This window comes from Saimiri boliviensis, chromosome 6 (assembly GCF_048565385.1).
Source record: "Saimiri boliviensis isolate mSaiBol1 chromosome 6, mSaiBol1.pri, whole genome shotgun sequence".
NCBI lineage: Eukaryota > Metazoa > Chordata > Mammalia > Primates > Cebidae > Saimiri > Saimiri boliviensis.
Window position 1 is genome coordinate 83,130,775 of NC_133454.1, and position 22,678 is coordinate 83,153,452.

Genomic DNA, 22,678 nt, shown 5'->3' on the forward strand with positions numbered 1-22,678 from the left:
GGGCAGCTGGAGTGAGACCCTGTCAAGGAGGGAAGGAAGGAAAGGAGGGAGGAAGGGAAAATGTCTATCATTACGTTTATAAAATTCTTAAGTACACATCTTTTAATGTTCTGTGACAAAATGAGAAGTATGCATGAAGAGCTTGTGCTACATACCAAAGCATGATGTCTGTCTCAAAAAACACTTGTGTGATTAAGTTGTAAGCTGAACTGCGTGGTATTTTCATTGGATACCATTTTTATTGTACATGGTCATTCAGCTTTGGGTATTGAGAAGACATTTTCTTGGAAATGAAGTGAACCTGTCACTTCAAGGAAAATGACAACATTTGTTGCCGGTGATAAAATCTGAGCTTTCAGCAAAATTTGGAATTTTTAGAAAACTTGTATCCACTACTTTGAGCTTGAGATCTTCCTAAAACTTAAAAAAATGTTTTTGGTAAGCTAGGGAGTATTAACAATGTTAATATTGATGTGTATAATGATATGTGTCAACATATAGATCTGCATAACTCAGAGAACCAGTATTTTCTAACCCATGCAAGGTATTTCAAAATCATGCAAGGGTAAAAGATCCATCCTAAGTACCAAGATTATTAATAGAGTACAAAACATTCATTGATATGGTTTAAGATTCAGATTCCACATTGCAACTCACCTTTAAGAAACTCCTGCATGTCACATTTTGAAGTGGTATAAAAAAAGAATACAATTATTTGAAAAGTGTATTAAAATAAGCCTCCCTTTTCCAACTACTTATCTGTGGGAGGTCAGATTTCCTTCATATACTTTAAGTCATATCTAAATAGACTGAATGGAGAAACAGAGGTGAATCCAGTTGAAAACTACTAAGCCAGACATTAGATATGCAAAAATGTAAAACGATAATACTCTTCTTGATAATTTGTTTTGGAAAATAGTTATTTTTCATTAAAATACTATTCATTATTTACATTAACATGTGGGTTTATTACGTTTAAAAAATCTATTACTTTTAATTTCAAATATAGTAAATATTGTTAAATACAGCCTACATAAGCAAAAATTCTTTGGCGTCCTCAATAATTTTTAAGAGTGTAAAAAGGTCCCTAGACCAAAACGTTGCACTGTGGAAATAAAGTAAGTTATAATGCCACCTACTGGCAAGGCCTGAAATCACTGCTGCTCCTGAAATTAAGCAGCTACCAAACCGTTTTCCTCACGTATATCCAGATAGGTCTCAAAGAATGCTCTTCTTTAAGACTCAGCCAGGGAAAGCAGCTGGGGGAGTGAGGGAGATTTTGAGACAGAATCAGAGTTCTACTACTGAGTGGCAGTAATAAGTCTCCCCAGGGGCCTTTCTTAAGAACTTAAACCACAGGTTACTAAAGTTGGCACCGGTAGTACAAGAGATTTACTTAAGTGTTTTGTTGTTCGACTCTTTAGAACTGTGTCTCTTCACAGCTTGTTAACAACTTCACTTATTTCTTCTTCAGAAATATCTGTCACTGCAAGATGTTTTACTATCTTATAGGGCAAATGCGTAGCTGGGCTCATTGAAGTTTAGGCATTGGTCCTAAAGAAATATGTGGGCATGATGATTCCAGGCAGTTGAAGACTCTTGGGATTTTATTCAGCCTTTAAGATGCCTCGGTGGGCTCAGTAAAATGCAGAGAAAAGAATAATCTGGGGGACAGGTTTTTTCTTACTATGACCATGTCTGTCTCACAGTTATTTGAAATCATCCAATAGAAAACTGAAGCCATTTGAAGCTTCTCCCCACCCCACCCCACCCCATGCATTTCCAACATGCTTCATTCTCCTTGTGGCACTGCTCATGAGACTGATCAAAACTTCATACTTACCTCCTTCTGTTTGTAGATTTTAAATGGAGGGACTCCAGACATTCCTTCCAGTGGCCTACTACCAGGCCAGGCTCAGGAGAACCCAGGTTATCCATATTCTGATAGTTCTTCTATTCTTGGTAAGTGGCATTATTATTCATTTCCATTGCAATGAGCTTGCAAAACTTCTGACATAAAGTCAGTTTTAAGAACTGAATTGTATAAAATAAGCTAATCCTAGATAAATTTGATAGGAACAGAATGGAAGTTTAAAATTTGTTTAAATCTCTAAAAAGTTGACTTCAATGTTTGAGTTTTGGTGGCGGTCCAACTTTGTGCCTAGAACTCAAGAGCAGGCTATAGCAACCTAGACATAGGCTTTCTGCCATGTGGGGCATAATCTCTTCAGAGAGAGGGCTAATGAAGGTTCAGAGATATGCCTAGAAGGGTGATTAGTAAGTATATCAGAAGGTATTAAAAGTCATTAAGTGACAAGAGTTTGTTTTTCCCATCACATCCATCTTTTTCTCTACTTGTCTTTCTAGATTTCTTTTTTTCCTAAACTCTCCCTATTTGCCTTTCTTTTTGTAACTCCTCTTAACTGGTTATATCAGAATATTAAAATGAGCTCAACTCAAAGATTTTCAACATTTAAGCCCTTTGTACTTACTTCTAAAATGATTTTAGAAGCTCCTTAGAGCTGTGTCACTTCACAGCTGAACAACCCAACTTACTTCTAATGTATTTTTAAAAAATTGGTGCTTTCCTCTGAAAAACAGCAATAAAAAAAGCCATGCAGCCCAAAAAGCAGACTCTCACCCTACTATTAAATGTAACTTTATTAAGTGTGCTTAGGAATTGCTAACAATCTAAATATGCTTTTTAAAAAAATCGCTGACCAGTCTTTATCTCCTCCCACAGGTGAGAACCCCCACATAGGTATAGACATGATTGACAATGACCAAGGATCAAGTAGTCCCAGTAATGATGAAGCAGCAATGGCTGTCATCATGAGCCTCTTGGAAGCAGATGCTGGACTGGGTGGCCCTGTTGACTTTAGTGACTTGCCATGGCCACTGTAAACACTACATGTTGCTTTGGCAACAGCTATAGTATCAAAGTGCATTACTGGTGGAGTTTTACAGTCTGTGAAGCTTACTGGATAAGGAGAGAATAGCTTTTATGTACTGACTTCATAAAAGCCATCTCAGAGCCATTGATACAAGTCAATCTTACTATGTGTAACTTCAGACAAAGTGGAACTAAGCCTGCTCCAGTGTTTCCTCATCATTGATTATTGGGCTAGCTGTGGATAGCTTGCATTAATTGTATATTTTGGATTCCGTTTGTGTTGAATTTTTTAATCATTGTGCACAGAAGCATCATTGGTAGCTTTTATATGCAAATGGTCATTTCAGATGTATGGTGTTTTTACACTACAAAGAAGTCCCCCATGTGGATATTTCTTATACTAATTGTATCATAAAGCCGTTTATTCTTCCTTGTAAGAATCCTTTACTATAAATATGGGTTAAAGTATAATGTATTAGACAGTTAAATATTTTTAATAAATGTTTCCCTTGTTCTATAAATACTGTTCACATTTCAGATAATTAGAAAAAAAAATTCCTACATGTTGCAGGGCAGGATTATCAGTTTCTACAGTGGATGTTTAAGGACTATCTATGCCAGTAACAGTAACATTTGTGGTGCTATTCTGGCCTTCTTAACAATTCTGGGACTTGCATAATTTCTCCATGCTACTAGCTTAGCTGTGTTGTTAAAATAGTTCATTTCTAAATTGTTGCAATTTTAATATATGTGAGAACAAAGATGTTCCTGCTAACACGCAAACTTTGAATCCTCTGAAATTATAAATTCAAGATTATATTTAACAAATTGGCTTCTCTACTGCTGTACCTCTCTAATACTACTTCAGTTGTATAGTAAGTGACCTCAGTCCCAAAGCACCAAAATATTTGATTCCTACTTGAATTAGACCACAGAATATTTACAATAATATTTGCATAAATAATTTGCTAAGCAAAGTAGCATGGTATAATGGAAAAAGCACTGAACTAGTATGAGAAACTAGCTCTGAAACTTAGGGTGACTATATGACCTCGTAAAGTCATTTTGCCCTTCATATCAAGTTGAACTAGAAAATACTCTTTTCAGCTCTAATATTGTTTTGGATATAGTATATTTTATAATTAGTAGGGAATTTAAATGCCTTATCACACATATACTAAGAGCTCCTTGAGCTACTATTTGATTTCTAATAATACTTATACCAATGAGACAGGAAATCATGAGACTAAAAATATAGTCAAGGTGGTTATAAATCTGGTCAGAAACATTAAAACAATGGAATTTTATTTTGATGAAAAACTCGAGTTTACAATCATTTAGTAAATGAAGAGCAAACACTTCATTTTCCTATCCCATAACTCTTAAGAAAAAAAGCATTAGTAAATAAATATCTGTGAACAGATTAAGGGTAAGGCAGACTGGATAATAAACCACCTCTGACGTTCACACTCCCTGCATGTGAGTCACTCTAAAGGGTGAAACGGCACTGGAGATAACTGGACTGATAAGATATGGGCATTAAATGTCATCCTGATCACTCAGATAAGCCCAAGATAAATACTTTTTGCTCATCAAGGGCAGCGAACTACACAAATTTTACTGGAGGAATACTTTGACAGAAGCACTTACTTAAGTTATACTGTGCATCACAACTATAAAATGGCTTGAACATTTCCATTTAACCACTTCCATTTAACCACCATTTATAAAGTGCAACTATATAATATTCTGCATTTTATCTGGGGTGTGATAAATACCAATCGAAACTGAAAGTACCCCAGCTACCAATTTCCACCACTTTTGAAAAGACCTAGATGTGTGAAAAAGGACCATCCCCCATACAAAGAACCAATTTCACAAACCTACTGGTAAACAAATACATTTATATAATTGGAACTTCAAGATGATAGAGTTGTACTCATTTTAAAAAAACCATTCAGCTACCTTTGGTCTTTAAAAAAGCCTACACTGCAATATCCTAAACATTGTTATGTGCATCTCACAATGAAGAAGAGTGGCCTTGCAGTGTAGAATGAGGAGAGTACAACATCACTGTGAAGAGTAGCATGCTATGGTTTCAAGGAACATCAGCATCACAGCATTGGATTCTGTGCATCAGGATCAAGGTCACTGTTGCCAGAAGGGGGATGGATAGGGAGAATATCCAGCTCATCCACTTGTGGAGTTGGGTGCATGACTACCAGCTGGTCTTGGGGAATGTCTGCCGCAGCTGCTGCAAGGTTGGTGATAGATTTACTCTTTACACACTGAAAGTCTACATGCCGACTCTTTCCTTCTTCCTTCTCCCAGGACATTCGAATAAAGGGTCTTTGGACATAGTTGTAGATCACTTCTGGGCGGCCTCCAGGCCTTTTCTTTACTTTTTCTTTGTAGGTAGGATAACCTGAAAGAAAAAAAGATTTTAAAAACTGAGGATACACACACACACCCCTCATCCAATTTTGCCTTAGAAAGCTTTTCTGCTATAGATCCTACAGAAACAAAACAAAGAAGGGACAACAATATTCTGTCCACCTACTCATCAGTTCAAGAGCCAGAGATGAAAACTCTACTGATAAAATTCACAAAATCTTCTGTCACTCTTTCAATTACTCAATATATCAACCACCAAGAAAACATTCTTCAAGTAGGAGTACGTTGGAGATGAGTCCCCAGTACAATAGTATGAAGCAGATCTTGGGTCTCTAGCTATGTATCTTTTTTTTGGTTTGGGGGATTTTTTTTTGACACAGAGTTTCATCCAGGCTGGAGTGCCAAGGCATGATCTTGGCTTACTGCAATGTCTGCCTCCCAAGTTCAAGCAATTCTCCGCCTCAGCCTCCAGAGTAGTCGGGATTACAGATGTGCCGCCATGCCTGGCTAATTTTTGTATTTTTAATAGAGATGGGGTTTCACCATGCTGCCCAGGCTGATCTTGGAAATCCTGACTTCAAGTGATCCACCCGCCTCGACTTTCCAAAGTGCTGGGATTATGGGCATGAGCCACTGTGCCTGGCCTCTAGCTATGTATCTTTATATTCTCGTCACAGGATTACCTGGCCTACAGGCCTGTAATTTATGCCACATTAGCCTTCTAGTTTCCTTAAACTTACATCTCATCTTTATATTGCTATGAGTTTTTTCTTTCCTTTTTTTGTTAAATGTAAAAGCTGTACAGCTCTCCAGGTGGTTCTAGATAATTCTGCATCTAGATCAGCAAAGCCAACATTTTAACCTCCCATATCACTTTAACATTACTACTCCCAACAACCAAGTATTTAATTTAGAATCACATTTCCAAAGCAGCGTTCCCCGATTAATAATACCTAATACCTTCCTCTTTTGGAACATAGTCACTGAAAAGTAAGGACAACCCTAGATTTGAAAAAAAAAAAAAATTAGTTATTTACTAGTAAGGCCATTTCTCCAAAGATAAACTGTCTTTAAGAAAATATTACAGACCCCTTCCCTCCTTTCTTCCAGTAAGAATTACTAGTTTGGTCTGGGGACTGACAAACATTTTCTGTAAAGGGCCAGAGTAAATATTTCAGGATTATAGCCCCATGGTTTCTAATAAACCTACTTCACTCTGCCCCTGTAAAGTGGTATCAGCCACAAAGAATATGTAAACAAATGAGCATGTGTATGTTTTTCTTTCTTTTTTGGAGCTGGAGTCTCTGTCACCCAGGCTGGAATGAAGTGGTGCTATCTCTGCTCACTGTAACCTCTATCTCACAGGTTCAAGAGATTGTCCTGCCTCAGCCTCTCAAGTCGCTGGGATTACTGAAGCCTGCCACCACACCCAGCTAATTTTTGTATTTTTGGTAGAAACAGAGTTTCATCATGTTGGCCAGGCTGATCTCAAACTTCTGACCTCCAGTGAGCCTCAGCTTCCCAAAATGCTGGGATTATAGGTGTGAGCCACTGCACCCAGCCACATATGTATGTTCCAATAAAACTTAATAAAAAACAGGCAATGAGCTGATTTTGGCCCACAGGCCAAAGTTAGACCATAGTTACAATCAGAAAAAACAGAATGGTCTCACATAGTAGGGGATCCATTAATGATTACTATACAAGTGAATGTATGTAGGCATCATTGGTGGCTAGTACAAATAGTCATGTGTGGAGTATGTCTGTATGTGGTGGGGGTGAGATAGGTGCAGCAGGTGAACAAAGCTAAAAATCTAAAAACCCATAGAATGTCTTCATTTCATACTTTTGGTCAATTACCCTCTGAAAGCAGCACCAGAGATCAGAAAGGTCTCCATCACCATTCCCTTGTCCTTGATTCCTCCTGTACTATTAGAAAGATTTTAAATTTCCCATCTCCTTGATAAATTCTATCCTCCACACACAATCACCACTCTAGATAAATGTAATCATATTACAGTCCTTGCTTAAAAACTACCAATGGTTTCCTCGGTGCTTAAAGGGAAGGTCTATACTCCTTAGAATATTATACAAGGCTTTTTTACAACCTGGTTCCAATCTACTTAACATTATCTACTATCATGCTATACTCTTAACTCTACAGCTCTTAAATACACCTGCCACATTAAGCTTTCCTCTAAATACGCTTTTACACAAATTGTTCTGCTGCCTGTTCCCCCTCAGCCCCCCCCCTCAGCCCCCTTACCCCTGCGCTCCGCTCCACCTCCTTTTATCACTGGCAAATACATTAAGATTCTCCACACAGTTAATCATTCGCTTCTTATGCTCCACAGCACTCCCATGTTAATGATACTTAACAGAAGAACTAAATTGTAATTACTGTTTTGTATGTCTGACTCTCTCACTTAAATAATAAGTTTCTGTATGGCAAAGCCAGTGTCTTTGTTGGTGTATCCTCAGTGCCTAGCATGGTACCTGATACACTGTAGGTGCTAAACAAATATTTGAGCAAAGAGTGAATGAACTGCCAAGATATACCAATTACAAATAATAACCTCTTCCAATATCCATGTTAACTCAGAACATTTTTTCCTTTAAAAAGACAGTAAAATCACCACTTTGGGAGGCTGAGGCAGGTGGATCCTGAGGTCAGGAGATCAAGTCACCACTTTGGCCAACATGGTGAAACCCCCGTCTCTACTAAAAATACAAAAAATCAGCTGGGCGTGCTGGCATGCACCTGCAGTCCCAGCTACTTGGGAGGCTAAGGCAGAAGAATCACTTGAACTTGGGAGGCAGAGGTTGTAGTGAGCCAAGATTGCACCACTGCACTCCAGCCTGGTGACAGCAATACTCCATCTCAAAGAAAAAAATAAATAAAAATAAAGTATGTCCCTGACTTGCAGATTTACCAACCTATTCAAGTCAACAGTTCATGATTTAGCAGCTACTGCACCACAGAATGATAATACCAGAGTGCTACCTTAAAGGTGGTTATGGTCTATTGGGAGTGATTAAATTGTTCATAAAGTCAAAGAACATTCCAAACAGCAAATACACGTACCTAAGAGAAAGTGTTACAGCAATAGTGGAAGTGTAAATAATTCAGAAGATGAATGAGATTCCAGTGGACTAAACAGAAAAAGCTACTTCAAGGCCTTCCTTAATCTTAATGGATGAGCAAGACTGGGATGAGCAGAAACATGGGGAGCGCAATGTAGGCAGAGAGAATATTATGCTAAGGAGAGAATGGCATCAGGTAAGATACAAAGGCAGGAACATAGAATATGGTTTAGGAGACCCTAACACATGTATGACTGGGGCAGAAGGTGTATTGGTAAACACCTGGAGGTAACATTAGAAGACAGATTATGGTCAAATGGGGAAAGGTCATGTGTAAATTCTACTCTTTAATAAAGAGTTAATTATACTTTTTATTAAACAAAAAGCAGCTCAGATTTTGTTCAAAGTTAGTTAAAATTTTGCAGAGAAAATTTTGTATGCAGGTCCAGAAACATGGAATTGGGAAATCAGAGGTTCTGTAAACAGGTGGACTTTCAATGATAAGAGCCAGTCCTACTACTGTCTTGCCATTCCTGACCAGGATGCAGAGGGTAAAATAATTCACAATCCCATCCAATTCAAGACTTTATTTCTTTGTCTCGAATTTCCTATATTCTATGGGAACTGTAATTCTATAATTATTTAGAATTTGTTCCCTTAAACTTCAGGTTCTAAGTCTCAGTCAATTATTCTGACAGAAGAGAGCTTTCCACTGAGTTCAGGACAAAGCACTAAGGACAGGAGTAAGGCCACATCCAGTATGGTCTGCTAGATGGAGTAGCAGTAGTCCTAAACTGCCTTAAGAACCCAATCTTTGACGGTCGAGAGATGTTGTTCCATTAAGGGACAGATGAAACAAACAAAATGAAAAACCCCAAAGAAGTGCCTTTCAGTGGAATTGTAGTGTGGAGAATGATTTAGGTAAGAATTACTTGTGCTTTCCCACTTTGGACACATTTGTGTTTAACAACACCAACAAACCCCAAAAGCCTGCTTAAAATTAAGCAGAGAAGGCCTTGGATAGGTCTGACAATAGCAGTGTCTCAATAGGAATATGGGACCACAGCGCTAAGATTATTGTTTGAATACTTCCAGCCTTATATTGCATCATCTTTTCTCACACATCCAAGTTCTCTCCTGTCCTCATGTCTCTTACACACCAACCCAATCTAGCTCCCATAAAAGTGACCACACTTAATATTCTAATAAATTTTTTTAATTAAAGTTTTTAAATTGCACTTTAGGTTTTGGGGTACATGTGAAGAACATGCAAGATTGTTGCATAGGTACACACATGGCAGTGTGATTTGCTGCCTTCCTCCCCATCACCTATATCTGGCATTTCTCCCCATGCTATCTAATAAATTTATTTTAAGGGACCTGGGATTGGAATGGCAGGGGCATAGAAATGGAGGAGGATAGTAACAAAATGGCTAACTTGGAAATCTCAACGTTTTTTCTCTGATCCCAGAAAAGTCTCAACTCAACATGTGGTGGGTTATGACTATTCTACTTATTTTTCAAGAGGAAAAGTAATATACTTAATGAGAAAATACAGCTACTGGTATACAAATTAGTTGAGAAAAAAAGGATGCTTCAGTACATAGAAGCAGTTATTGAGGAAAAGAACACATGAGCCTGGTTAGTTACTGTCCTACCAAAGTTAAGCCCAGTAACATAGACTATAGTACAGAGACAAATAATATTCGCTATTTAAGTGGAAATTTAAAATACCAGCTGATAAATGTAAAAGGAATGATAAATTCAAAAAGTATCATTTTGCAGTCCTTAATGAAATTACGGATTCAAGCAAAAATTATCAATTAGTATTTAAAACCTTTAGGTAATGATTAGCAGGGAGCTGAACATTCTTAGTGTCAAAATCATACCACATAAAGAAACAGCTTGATCTTCTAATGGAGAGATCAGGTTGTCACTCACAGATACGGTTTGGCTCTGTGTCCCCACTGAAATCTCATTACAAATTTTAATCCCCACGTGTTGGGAGAGGAACCCGGTGTTTGGATCATGGGGGTGGTTTCCCCCATGCTGTTCTCGTGACAGTGAATTCTCACGAGATCTGATAGTTTAAAAGTGTGTGACAATATCCCTTTCACTCTCTCTCCTGCCATCATGTGAAGAAGGTCCTTGCTTCCTCTTCACCTCCTGCCATGATTATAAGTTTCCTGAGGCCTCCCAGTCATGCTTCCTGTTAAGCCTGCAGAACTGTGCATCAAGTAAACCTTTTCTTCAAAAATGATCCACTCTCAGGTAGTTCTTTATAGCAGTGAGAAAATGGACTAATACACTGACTAAGCCTTTCAATCTTACTTACAGTTTATAAAAATTACAGAAGAGAGGGAATGAACTGAAGGACACACCAAGGAAATAATAGGGCAAATCCAGAAGTGGGGCCTTCTACAAGACAACTGGCCTAGACTCTTCAATAGGACAGTATCATAAATAAGGAACTATTCTAGAGTGAGAAATTTAATGAAACAAGCAGTTAGTTGCAAGATGTGGTCCTAGACTGAATCTTGGTTTAAAGAAAACAGCTAAAAGGAAATTCTGGGAGACCACTGGGAAATTTTAATGTGGACTGATTCAAATAAAGTATTCTTAATTTTGTTGGGTATGTTAAAATATTTTTTTAGAGCTGCATATTAAAATATTTAGAAGTGAAATATTTTATATATATATCAGATATATATATTATATATACACATATATATAATGTGTGTGTATATTTTACACACATATATATATAATGTGCGTGTATATTTTAAATGAATTTTATATGAGGTTAATAGTAAATAGTTACTAGGTCCTTACAATTATATGAAAATACTTTTAGGAGTCTGGCTCAATGATTTAGAACACTGCTATTATCTCCCTGCGACAGAGAATGAAGTATTCCCTTTCCATAACTAATTTACATGTAGCTTTTCCATAAGTCATTCATTTACTATTTGAGAACCACTTATACCTAGGAACCAGTCCACATGTTAGGTATGCAACATGCAACTTGACTTCTCTTAAGGAGCTCATAGTCCATAACTGAACAGAGTATTATATAGCAAATTATTCTAAGGAACAATTTCACAGTGGTTGCAAGAAGGTTTCAGAGGACTTGAAGGATGAATAATAGTAACCATGTAGACAAAGAGGAAGTAGAGTGGGAAAGAAGTGATTTCTAGTAAATAATATTTGATTATCACAACTATCCTCTAACATATACAGAGTATTATACTCACTACAAAGATAAAGGCAACTGATGCTCAGAAAGGCTGAGAGACTTAAAACACTTGGCCACTATACTCCTTACCATGGCCATTAAGAGCCTGCATCTTCTGATCCTACTTTATCTCTTCTACTAACTTTCATACCAACTACATCTCTTCAAATTTTCTCCACACTCATTATAACAGCCATGTGTATGTTTTCTGTACCACAAATAGAGTAAGCACATTCCTACTTCAACCCTTTTACACTTGCTATTTTCTCTATCTAGAATCATTTTTGTCACCAGGCCTCAGCTTGAATGTCTTCTTCTCAGAGGCTTTCCTTGTCCTCCCAATCTAAAGTAGATCCCAGTGCCTTCTCTCTAGGTCTAAGACCAAGTAGCTAAATCTCATTGTTTACAAAGTGACGGACTAGGGCACCAGGAGCAATGCTTCACAAGAGCAATCCCACTGCTTTTAAAGGCCAAAGTCTCTGCCCCATCCCATGCAAAAATCCTGTTTCTGGTTATTCTTCCTATGTATCTCAGCAGCCCATTACTATTCTCCAGCAGTTAAACCATGTAGGTCAATGATCAACACTATTATCTTTATTATCACCATCATAAACATATACTGCAAACTTACTATGTACTAGCCACTGTTTTAAGTGTTTTTCATGTATTAATTCATTCTATCCTTACAAGAATCTTATAAAGTACTCATTAATGCTCCCATTTTAGAGGAAAGAAACTGAGGCACAGAGTTTTTAAGTGCCATGGCCAAGGTCATACAGCTGTTAAGTCATAGGATTTGAATATAAGTAAACTGACTACATAGTCTTACTCTTTACATTGTCATGTTATATCAAGAAAGATACTTTGTTCTTCGTAAGGGTCTTTTAAAATAAAAGCAGCATCTGATAAATCATATGGAAAAGTTCTTTTAGTTCATAAAGTAAGCTACCTAAAACTCGATGCATTTACAAAAGATAAAAGAATTTCATAATTTGTATTTACCTTAAAAATAAGCTATTAACATACTTTTAAGACATAGGTAAGCTACCACTGCTGCTTTTTCATGAATATTAAGAAAGTAATTTTAATTCTATTGGGCTTCAACAATCACTACCATCCAATCATCCTGGTTTAAAAGCCAATAAAAGGAAAATGCATATATAAGCTCTACTCATGGAGTAAATTTGTGATTATTGCTACATCCTTAAGATTTACTGGTATTTTAAGATAAATATTATTTTAGATATTAGAAAGGACAGTATCTCTCATAAAGTCACATGTAGAAAAATGAGGCCAAAAGGCTATCTCTAGCTCCTCAAATGAATCTTCTTTATTAGCCCTGCCAATCCTAAGGGAATGTACATATATGAAACTGTCCTGCCAATCCTATGGGAATGTACATATATGAATGTCCACACACCACGTGGGCTTTATCAAAAATGAATTAGGGCAAACTATGGCAGAAAAAGACAAATTCATATCTCTGTATTGCTAGAGAATCCTACAGAATAATAATTTCTAATGGCCTTTTATCTGTCTTCTCAGATAAAGGCAGTTGATTTTGGTATTTATAGGTCTACTGCCTAAGCATGTGGTAATCATTTGTCAGAGTTTTTCTCAAAGTATTCAAACTATATTCTAAATAAGATCCAATAGTTTTAATCTTTTTTTTTCAAAAGAAAATTAATAGAAAATAATGAAAGTGTCTTACCTTCTATTCCCAATCTAATCTTCTTAAGACCCCTCTCCTTCAAAACTGACTTGGCCACATCTCTGTTTTCAATGTACTTGAAAAATCTATATAATTTTGTGCTATAAATAACTGGAAAGAAAAGACAAAAATATTATCGTATTAAAATTAAAGGATTTAGAGATGAACTTAAATTTATCTTGCTCATCAAAGGGGCCTAACAGTCCTAAAAGCCCAAATAACGGATGCAGTAATGCCAAAGGATGACTAGCCAACATGACAGGGCAATATTCAGTATAGTTAATGTAGAAGCAAATGTCTACTTAAGTGGAAACAAGAAAAGCTTTGACAACCAATCAGGAAACCCAATCCATAGGAACAATCTCCTTCTGAAAGATACATCATCTATACATTTATTGGAATAAGATCTGCCCCAAGTTTCAAATAAGAGAATCCAAAGAAGATACCAATGTCGATCATTATCAAGCAAAGTAAAGGACTTTGCTAAGATCCCTACAAGGCCTAGTCTAGAGGTGGGGAAAAGCTGCCTTGTCAAAGAGTACAAAACGGACACATTTTACATTTCATGGATTGAGCAACTATTAATAATTTCCCAAAATGCAAAGACCCTCCCCACAAACTGTTTTCCATTCAGGCGAACAGCCCCATTTAATACTGATGTTAAAAATGGCAGATTCGAGCAAGTTCTGCCTAGGTTAGTCTGTTTAGAGCAAACTGGCTTTGCAAAGGACAGACATTCCACTGACAACATGTTGAGTCTTCCAAATGTGCTGAGAACTTCAGGGAGTAAGACTGATGGACATTCCTCGCCTTCTCTCTTTCAGGTGGAGTTATCTCCCTTAAAAGATGAACTGCAAAGGTTTTTTCAAAAAAAGAAAAACACACTCACAAAACCAAACATGCTGGTTTAAGAGCCAATAAAAGGAAAATGCGTATATAAACTCTACTTATGGGGTAAATTTGTGATTATTACTACATCTTTAAGATTTACTGGTATTTTAATATAAAGATTATTTTAGATCTTAGAAAGGACAGTATCTGTCATAAAGTCACATGCAGAAAAATGGAGCCGAAAGGCTATCTCTAAGCTCCTCAAATGAATCTTCTTTATGTTGGATCATCTTGACACAAAATAAAACATATTTAGACAACTAAGTAAACATGTTTTCAGGCCTTTTACACTTCAAAGCTTAAGATAAAAAACAAGAAAACAAAAAGAAATATATTAAAGTGGAAAAATTCTACAATGGAAAAGAAAATACCATGTTTATTATAATTCCTTTATTACTATAATATCATTTCTATGTTCTATGGTTGGTTGTACTTTCTTGAAGTCAAATCTTTTGAAAAGTAAAATATAAGTTTGTTCATTCCTTTTCCTTAACAGAAAATACTTTAGTATACTTCTTTTAATTTTGGCAACCTTTCATTTTTCTTGGGTTTTGTTCAACTTTTTATTCCACATATTACAGAAAAACATTGTCAGTAAAGAGCCTAGGACTGAGGAAACAGCAACGGAAATGTCTATTACTACAACTATCCACAAAGAAATCACAACACTCATTTAAGTACATCATGCAAAAGAAATATCTCAATGCACACTCTGAAAAGTGCTACCATAACTGTATTAAATAATCTTTCAAAAATCTCTTTTAGAAGTAAAAAAGAATGACATCTGGAGTCTGCTTTGTTTTGATTTTAGAAAAGTATATGTAAAATGGAAAAATCAGAGATAAAGTGTTTTGGTACTTCCTATATTAAACCCTAGTCCTTACCAAGTCAACAGACTAGAGTACAGAAGAACATGTTAGGCTATTTTATTCAGTTCCTTGAATCATTCTTTCAATTCTTCCTTATTTATGAAACTGGTCAAAAATACTAATATCATATTCATCAAGATAAATAACAAAAAAATAAGAATGTTAGCAATTGCTGCTCATGATAGGTAGGCCATTTTGGTCAGAAATACCCAAAAGAACTATAGTTCTACAAAGCCTTATGAAGGGTCATTGTATCCTTGATGAAAATATGTATTTTAAAAAGAACACCTTAGAACTCAATGTTATCCTCAAAATCAATGAGTTAAAACTTCTAAATTTATATAAAAATAAAAATTCCTTTTTAAAAAAACACTTTCTATAAAGGAACTATATAGTTTCTATAAAGGAACTATCCATGATGCTTTTAAATACAAAGGAAAAAAATCTATCAAAATCCAGATAGTCAACAAAAAGCTAACCATTTATGTGTATGGCATGGGTAGGGCATATTGTTCTGTATAGGGACATATAAAAAATACTTCGGGCATTGCGAGCCATGCAATTTCTGTTGCAACTACTCAGTTCTGCCACTGTAGCATGAAAGCAGCCATAGGCAATACATAAAACTTTATAAAAATAGGTAGTGGGCTGGATTGATCCCCAGGCTACAGTTTACTGGTCTATGAAAAGAGTTCTTTCTTTACAAAAACAAGAGATAATCCATGATGATTCAGGAGAGAGAAAACATGCCAGAATACTTACTTTGTGAATATTCTTCTCCCATCTGTGGTGGATATTCTTCATCCCAATCAACCACATCATCATCTGTAAGCACCACTATATGACATTCCCGTTCCCCGCTCTGGGCACTAGCTACCATGAGAGGGAGGATCATTTCTTCCAGATAAAATTCAAATTGTCTACGAGCACCATCATTTGATAACTCATGCATTAGGGCACCTGAAATGAAATCGACAAAATATCTTATCAAGACTTTTCCTAAAAAGAGTTCTTTTAGACATACAGAATCTTATAATAAGGACCAATCAAAGGCATACTACAGAGGCCCCCTCCTCATTTTACACATCATGAAATAACTTGCTTACTAAGATTACAAAACTAATTTGCAAAGTCAGAAGTCAGAATTAAAAGTCTATCAGAAATTAAAGTCAGAGGCCGGGCGCGGTGGCTCAAGCTTGTAATCCCAGCACTGTGGGAGGCCGAGGCGGGTGGATCACGAGGTCAAGAGATCGAGACCATCCTGGTCAACATGGTGAAACCCCGTCTCTACTAAAAATACAAAAAATTAGCTGGGCATGGTGGCATGTGCCTGTAATCCCAGCTACTCAGGAGGCTGAGGCAGGAGAATTGCCTGAACCCAGGAGGTGGAAGTTGCGGTGAGCCGAGATCGCGCCATTGCACTCCAGCCTGGGTAACAAGAGCAAAAACTCCGTCTCAAAAAAAAAAAAAAAAAAAAAAAAAAAGAAATTAAAGTCAGAATTAAAACTCTATCTGTAGCCTAGCATATTTTTCACTATACCGTATTATCTTCCATCAGTATATGCAACATGTCTTAAAGCATATCTTAAAGACAGTTTTCAGGTTATCTACATAAATGAAATAATTCATATATTCCATATCTTGCATGCTCTCCTTCTCAGAAAGTTACAAACAGAATATTTCAGTGCAGGTTGAGAGGTGAGGTGAGAAGCATCAATAGGGAATAAGTAGGCAAAAGGCCAAGCAAAATATAACACAATGCAGGAATTCCACAGCAAACTTGATACTAGAATTGAGAAAGCTGATAGACTTCAGCGTCCTTAAGCATAGACATAACGAACAACTTCAGTTTCCTAAATGCACAGCCAAACTCACCTGTACTGACCTATCTTTTTTCCCTTTTTCTGGGATGGCATTCTGCTCTTCTCACACAGACTGGAGTGCAGTGGCATGATCTCAGCTCACTGCAACCTCCTCCTTCCAGGTTCAAGGGATTCTCCTGCTTCAGCCTCCCAAGTATTTGGGGTACAGGCATCCACCACCATGCCCAGCTGCTAATATTTTTATTTTGGTAGAGACGGGGTTTCACCATGCTGGTCAGGCTGGTCTCAAATTCCTGACCTCAGGTGATCTGCCTGCCTTGGCCTTCCAAAGTGCTGGGATTACAGGCGTGAGCCACCGCACCTGGCCTCTTTCTTCTTGAATTTCTACTTAATGGAAATGTCCTATCTCCTACTGAAGATTCCAACACCTCAGGAACTACTGCTACTGCATCAGCCAACTTTATGCATGAGTGAGTGAGTGAGTGAGTGTGTGTGTGTGTGTGTGTGTGTGTGTGTGTTGTAAAAACTGGAGAAGTGGTGAAGGAGGACACTAGAACTCAAACCTACAGTCTCCCAAGGGAGAGCTTTTCCTCCCTACAAGATGTCTCTATAATTATACATAACAATTAGCAATATGTAATTAATATCTTACAATTAATATAATAGATAATTGATTAGATAATTAAATAATCTATATTGCTATGACGTAGCCATGTCTCTCTCCAGGCTGGCTATTTCTCATTACCATTTTAAAAAGTTATCTTTATAGACAAATTTCTATAATTCAATACCTTCTCTCTCCCCCAATTTCTGAACCAATTCCAATCTGGCTTCCACTCTCACTATACTACAAAAGTATTCTTGCCATGGTCTCCAAATGGACTTTATATTTTTTAAGACAATAATCATCCTTTGGTCCTCACCTTATTTGACTTCTCAGTTTAATCTCCTACACTGGACCCTCTTTCTTGAAACACACTCATCCCTAAGAATCTCTGATACCATTATCCCTGTTATTTTCCTCCTTCAGGCTATTCTTCCTCAGTAACCTTTGCCAACTGTTTCTCCCACAGCTGTTCATTAAATACTGGTATTTCTCAGGACAATTTTAAGTTCTTTTCTTCTTTTTCTGCTTCTATCATATGTTGGCAATTCCCAAATTTGTTTCTACTAATTCAGTCTTCCGTATTCAAGATGCATTATATTTAGCTGCTTTCTGGAAATTTCCACTTGGATGCAATCTCACAGGTAGTCGAACTCAATACAACCCAAACTGAACTCATCACCTCTGTCTCTCTCCCTAGTATTTTTCAAATCAGTAAATGGCATCACTAGCCACCCAAGTTCTCAGAACCAATTCAGTACAGTGCTAGGCATATAATGGGAACTTAAATATTAGTATACTAAATGAATAAATCCTTGATTTCTCCTTTACCTAATTCAAATAATTCCCCAAGTCTTCTTAAACATACCTCGAACTGTGTTATTTCCTTCTTTTGGCAGATATTTACTAAAGATAGCTACAAAATCTCCTGCGCTGTATACTTTTCTGCAAGGTGACCTTGACATCTCCTCCCAAAAAGTGAAGTCTATTTCCCCTCCCCTTTAATTAGACTTGTCATACAATTTTGTAACCAGAGGAGCATGGCTGAGGGGAAAGCACATGGCACTGGAGGCGAAGTCAGAAGAAGCCTTGCAATTTTTGCCTTGGTTTCTGGAATGCTTGCTCTTCAAATGCTTCCTTTCTGAATGCAGCCTCCAGGATTTGAGAAGCCCAAGTCATGGAGAGGGTACACACAGGTATTCTGTTTGACATTCCTAGCTGAGTCCAGCCTTTGAGTCATTCCAGTCCTGGCAGCAGGCATGTGAGTAAAGCCTCCAGCATTGTGGGCCACCCCAGCCCATTAATTCTTCACAAATGAGGCCTCAGACATTGTGAAGCAGCCATAAGCCACTTCTGCTGTGCCCTGTATAAATTCTTGACCCGAGTAATAAAATGGTTATAGTTTATGCTAACTACTGCACAGCATTAGTTAACCAGACATATTCCATCCCCTTGCCTCCATCCTGATTCTGTTCATCATTAACTCTCACCCAAACTACTACACAATCTTTCTGATTACATTCCCCCAACAACTGTTTTTGCCCCTCTGCAATTCATTTTCCCCACAGCAGCCAAATCTAATTGTCTCTGCTAGTCTAACCCTCTCATGACTTGTATTATCCTTAAAATAAGTCGCAAATCCTCAACTTGGTATGGTGAAAAACAATGTCATAAATCAGTGTGTAGAATCAATCCTTTAATACATATTCTTTAAATATTATCCATAGACCGATGACTCCCACTTATATGTAGCTGACATGTATATCCAATGCTCCACTCAAAATTTCTACTTAGATATCCAACAAGTATTTCAAACTAATCTTGTTCAAAATCAAGCTTCTAGATTTTTGCTCCTCATGAAGTCTCCTTCATCTCAATTAACAGCAATCTCACACTTCCAGTTAAAGCTCTCTTGTCTTTTCCACTCCACATTCAACTGAAGAGGAAATCCTGGTAACCCAAACATTCAATATGACTAGAATCTGACCACATCTCACTGCTTCCACTCTAATCCAAGCCTCACCATCTCAGACCTGGATTTTAGCATTGACTCCCTAATTGATCTCTGCTTCTAGCTCAATTCCCCTTTTGGTCTATTTCTAACACAACAGCCAAAAGTGATTCTTTTAAACCTTAAGTCAGGTCAGGATTATACCACTGAACAATTCTACACTGATTTCTGTGTGAACAGGGGCCCCATAAAATGGTACAATGTGACAGCCTAACAGATCACATCACTCTTTTTTTTTGTTGTTGTTCAAATCCCTCCCTTATCTTCTAGTCTCACTCAGAGTAAAAGCCAAAAGATAAAGGCCCTATATAACCTAGGTCCCTTGTTACCTCTCTGACTACATCTACTACTAACACTCTCACTCATTCCACTCCAACTATTGTGGGCTCTCTGATGCTCTCAAACATACTAGACAAGCTCCTTCATTGTGTGCATTCACTATTAACCTCTGCTTGAAATTTAACATTTTCATTTCTAGTGAGTTTCTCTGGCTACTCTAAGTAACTTCAATTTTTTCTCCTTAGCACTTATTACTAACATACCATATATGACTTATTTACTTTATCGTATGTTTTTCCCAATAAAGTGTAAGTTCTTTTTTTTTGTTTTTTGTTTTTTTTTTTATTTTTTTATTTTTTTATTTTATTTTATTTTTTTATTTCCATTTTTTAATTTTAATTTTTTTTATTGCATTTTAGGTTTTGGGGTACATATGATGAACATGCAAGATTGTTGCATAGGTACACACTTGGCAGTGTGGTTTGCTGCCTTCCGTCCCCTCACCTGTATCTTTCATTTCTCCCCATGCTATCTCTTCTCACCTCCCCACCCCCCCGCCCCTCCCCCATCTCCCCCCAACGGACCCCAGTGTGTAGTGCTCCCCTCCCTGTGTCCATGTGTTCTCATTGTTCAACACCCACCTATGAGTGAGAATGTAAGTTCTATTAGAATACAAAGTTTTGCCTGGTTTGTTCATGCGGAATCCCCAAAACTTAGAACAGTGCTTAGTACAGAGTAGAGTCATTAAATATTTGTTCAATTAATAAATTTTCTTTCCTCTTTACCTCTCAGCTTATTCTTCACCATTCATACTCCATTCCTCTGCTCTAGCCACATTTGCCTTTTTTTGGGTTCTCTCAATATGTCATATTCCCTCCCACTTGAGAACCTCTGCACATATCATTTCTACTCCTTGTATGGTCAGTTGTACCTCCTTCTTTGCCATCCTTCAGGTTTCAGCTTTAATGGCACTAGATAATGATTCTCCACAGACCCTTTGTCATACACTTCTCATAATATCTCATTTCTTCTCTGCATTTTTCATAGCTTTTATTACTTGTTAAATGTCCTTCCCACTAGGCTATTACCTCCATAAAGGCAGGGACAATGTCTGTCTTTATTCATCACTATATGTACTATATGCATGAAACTCATAAAAAGCTTGATTAAGAAGGAAGAGGGGAAGAAAGGACAAGTTCAATGGTAAACTAGAAATGAATAGTTGACCAGGACGCAAAGGCACAAGAATGATACACGGTGGACCCTGGTAAGTTCGTAGGGAAGGCTGGGAGGAAGGTGACGGATAAAAGACTACGTACTGAGTACAGTGTACACTGCCTGGGTGATAAGTGCACCAAAATCTTGGAAATCACCAGTAAAAACTTACCATGTTATCAAAAAACACCTGTATCCCTAAAACTATTGAAATAAAATTTAAATTTTTTTTTAAAGGTGACACTTAAAAAGGTAGAAACTGTCAGTGTGAAGATAATATCTGAAGCCACAGTGATGAACAGCACCACTTAGTATAACTGCAGATTCTGTGAGAGAGAAACTAGCTAACAGTAGAGAACAACCACAGTTCCAAGGATCAGGAATAAGGATGCCAAAAAGCCAAAGGAAGGGAGAGTCAAGAAAAAAAAATGAGTATTAATTAAGCCTAAAGGAAATGTCTTTATTTTTTCTTGAGATAGGATCTTGCTATGTTGTCTAGGATGGCCTCGAACTCCTGGGCTCAAGTGATCCTCTCACCTCAGCTTCCCAGAGTACTAGGATTATGGACATGAGGCACCACATCCAGGGAAATGCCTTTAAAGACAGAGATGCCAGAATCCCCACTAAACTTAACATTGTTGAAAATCTTCTAGCCAATTTGACAAGACAAAAAAAAAAAAAGGTATAAAAAGTGTTACTTATAACACAGTCAATTAACTATGAAGCATATATGGGGTTTAACTAAAATTATTAGAAACAAACAGGGTTCTATGAGGTGACTTAATGTACAAAATTCAGTAGCCTTATATATTAGCAGTTAGAAAAGTTAAAACATATTCTACACATAACAATAACAAAAACACAAAATATTAACAAGACCAGAGCAGAAACTATATGAAGAAAACGATAAAAACTCTACCTAAAGACACAAAAGTCTGAATAAATGGGAAGATACTGCATTTGTAGCTATATGGTAATTTCTCTAAAAAGCTAACTTCAAGCCTTCTTTTTAATTATTATACTTTAAATTCTGGGGTACATATGCAGATCGTGCAGGATTGTTACAAAGGTATATACATGAAATGATGGTTTGCCACATCCATCCCCCTGTCACCTATGTTAGGTATTTCTCCTAATGTTATCCCTTCCCAATTCCCCCACCCTCTGCTACCCCTCCTCTAGGCCCCACACCCCCAACAGGCCCCAGTGTGTGATGTTCTCATTGTTCAATACCCACTTATGAGTGAGAACATGCAGTGTTTGATTTTCCGTTCTTGTGTCAGTTTGCTGAGAATGATTGTTTGCAGCTTCATCCATGTCCCTGCAAAGGACATCAACTCATCCTTTTTTATGGCTGCACATATTCCATGGTATATATATGCTGCATTTGCTTTATCCAGTCTATCATTAATGGGCATCTGGGTTGGCTCCAAGTCTTTGCTATTGTAAACAGTGTCACAATGAACATACGTGTGCATGAGTCTTTATAACAGAACGATTTATAATCCTTTGAGAATATACCCAGTAATGGGATTGCTGGGTCAAAAGGTATTTCTAGTTCTAGATCCTTGAGGAATCAGGAAGCACCACACTGTCTTCCACAATGGTTGAACGAAATTACACTCCCACCAACAGTGTAAAAGTGTTCCTATTTCTCCACATCCTCTCC

The 22,678-nt window shown here is 37.2% G+C and overlaps 2 protein-coding genes across 18 annotated transcripts in view; one reads left to right on the forward strand and one right to left on the reverse strand.

The window, feature by feature from the left end:
* The window catches only part of BMAL1 (basic helix-loop-helix ARNT like 1), a 111,481-nt gene extending 108,067 nt beyond the window's left edge, over window positions 1-3,414 (forward strand). For all 6 annotated transcript variants that reach the window (XM_074401108.1, XM_039470746.2, XM_039470747.2 and 3 more), the window contains 2 exons: window positions 1,860-1,962; window positions 2,744-3,414. In XM_074401108.1, the coding sequence (XP_074257209.1) occupies window positions 1,860-1,962; window positions 2,744-2,904 (264 nt within the window). In that variant the 3' untranslated portion in view covers window positions 2,905-3,414. The remainder of the gene's footprint in view (window positions 1-1,859; window positions 1,963-2,743) is intronic.
* Window positions 3,415-4,167: 753 nt separating this feature from the next.
* The window catches only part of BTBD10 (BTB domain containing 10), a 76,274-nt gene continuing 57,763 nt past the window's right edge, over window positions 4,168-22,678 (reverse strand). For all 12 annotated transcript variants that reach the window (XM_074401115.1, XM_003919850.3, XM_003919849.3 and 9 more), the window contains 3 exons: window positions 15,840-16,037; window positions 13,318-13,428; window positions 4,168-5,318 (listed from right to left, as the gene is read on the reverse strand). In XM_074401115.1, coding sequence (XP_074257216.1) covers window positions 5,008-5,318; window positions 13,318-13,428; window positions 15,840-16,037 — 620 coding nt within the window. In that variant the 3' untranslated portion in view covers window positions 4,168-5,007. The remainder of the gene's footprint in view (window positions 5,319-13,317; window positions 13,429-15,839; window positions 16,038-22,678) is intronic.